Here is a 1,947-nt window from a genome sequence, read left to right as displayed (position 1 = left end):
GGGGGGGGGGGGGGGGGCAGGACCAGAAGAGCCCCCAGCGGGAGCTGAATAATAAATAGAGCATCAAAAATACAAACCGTGGGGCAGTGCCGGGCGGGCGCCCGGAGTGTGGGGGGGGGGGGGGGGGTGGGCGGGGGTCCGGGTGGGTGCCGGGCCCCTCGCCCGCTATACCAGGGCGGTCCGGGGCTCGCAGGGGCCCACGCTGGCAGCGCTGCTCTTGCGGCGCAGGCCGGGGGTCGGGGGGCCGCCGGGGCCCTCCCCGGGGCAGCCGTGCTGCAGCAGGATGTCGGCGCACTCCTGGCTGCCGGCGCGGCGGGCGTAGAACAGCGCGGTGCGGCCCTGCCCGTCCCGCGCCCTCACGTCCGCGCCGTACTGCGGGCACGGTGGAGCCGTCAGGAGGGGGGCCCGGGGTGGCTCTGGGCTGTGGCGCGGTCCCCGCGGCTGTGCTGCATCCCCCGTGGCCGTGCCGGAGCCCCCACGGCCACGCCATCTCCCCCAAAGCCACGGCACGCTGCCCCCCCTGGCCGTGCCATCTCCCCCACGGCCACCCCATGTCCCCCACGGCCATCCCATGTCCCCCACGGCCACCCCACGTCCCCACCGTGTCCCCCATGGCCACTCCGCTCCCCCATTCCCGTGCCATGTCATCACCTCCGAGACCGTGCCGCGCTCCCCGTGACCACGCCGTGCCCCCACAGCCACACCGCGTCCCCGAGCCGTGCCATCTGCCCCCACGGCCATGCCATGTCCCCCTCGGCAAGTTGGGATTCCCGAGGCCACCCCACGTTCCCCATGGCCATCCCATCACCCCTGTCACCACCCCACCTCCCCAGAAGCCACGCCATGGTCCCGCCGACCGCACCACGATCCCCATTGCCATGTCACCATCCCCACGGCCACCCCACGTGCCCCACGGCCACCCCAGGTGCCCCACGGCCACCCCAGGTGTCCCACGGCCACCCCATGACCACGCCACAATCCCCATAGCCATGTCACCATCCCCACGGCCACCCCACGTGCCCCACGGCCACCCAGCGCCCCCCGCCAGCACCAGCCCTGCCCAGACGTACCCACACCAGCAGCTGTGTGATGACCACGAGGGCCATGTCGCAGGCCAGGTGCAGCGCCGTGCGCCGGTCCTTGTCGCTGACGCCGAGCTGCTCCTTCTTGCTGTGAGCCAGGAGCAGCAGCACGGCCTCCAGGTCCTTCTCCTGCACCGCCTGCAGGAGCTGCTCCCCCAGCGGCGCCTCGGCCGCCGGCAGCGGCGCCAGGAACAGCCGCTGCTCGTACTTGGCCCGGATCCACGACTCCCGCTCCTCCCTGCGGGGACAGGTGGCCCCAGGGGACGTGTGGCACCGGGGGGACGCGTGGCACGGGGGGGACGGATGCGTGGGACCGGGGGGGGGGGGGGGAGGGCCGGGTGGCGCGGGGGGGGCGCGAGGGGACACGCGTGGCACCGGGGGGATGCGTGGCACCGGGGGACTGCTGCTCACCGTGACGACTCGGGGGTGGGTTTGCAGCGGCCCTGGGGGTTCTTCTCCCAGATGCTGTTGGCGGTGGCGTTGCCGATGGAGGCGAGCACCAGCGTCAGCTCCCGGGGCCAGTCGTCCAGGTCGAGGGAGCGCACGCGCGACAGGTGGGTGCCCAGGTTGCGGTGGATCCCCGAGCACTCGATGCAGATCAGAGCCCCCAGGTTCAGGCTGGCCCAGGTGGGGTCTGGGGGGGGGGGGTGGGCACGGCACCGTGTGACCCACGGGACAAATGGCTTCGCATGGCCCATGGCACCGGGCAGGCAACGACAGCCCCGCGTAACCACGGCCAGCGGACCCTCAGGACCTGGGGCCGTCACCCCACGGCCCTGCGTGACCAACATCACCCCACGGCTCGTGGCCCCGCATGTCCCACGGCCCCGTGTGCCCGATGGAACCCCACGACCGCCCAGGTCAC

At 73.5% G+C, this 1,947-nt stretch overlaps 1 protein-coding gene across 1 annotated transcript; it reads right to left on the bottom strand.

Annotated features, from left to right (window-relative positions):
* Window positions 1-32: 32 nt before the first annotated feature.
* LOC118157015 (arf-GAP with GTPase, ANK repeat and PH domain-containing protein 2-like) lies at window positions 33-1,780 on the bottom strand. Its single transcript, XM_035311270.1, has 3 exons — window positions 1,494-1,780; window positions 1,071-1,320; window positions 33-372 (listed from the first exon to the last, which is right to left on the bottom strand). The coding sequence occupies exons 1-3, from the start codon at window positions 1,778-1,780 to the stop codon at window positions 166-168; spliced, it is 744 nt and encodes a 247-aa protein (XP_035167161.1). The 3' UTR covers window positions 33-165.
* Window positions 1,781-1,947: the final 167 nt, after the last annotated feature.

Source organism: Oxyura jamaicensis, assembly GCF_011077185.1.
Source record: "Oxyura jamaicensis isolate SHBP4307 breed ruddy duck chromosome 2 unlocalized genomic scaffold, BPBGC_Ojam_1.0 oxy2_random_OJ71649, whole genome shotgun sequence".
Taxonomy (NCBI): domain Eukaryota; kingdom Metazoa; phylum Chordata; class Aves; order Anseriformes; family Anatidae; genus Oxyura; species Oxyura jamaicensis.
The sequence above is the reverse complement of the archived record's forward strand: the minus strand, read 5'-3'. Positions and strand labels throughout refer to the sequence as shown.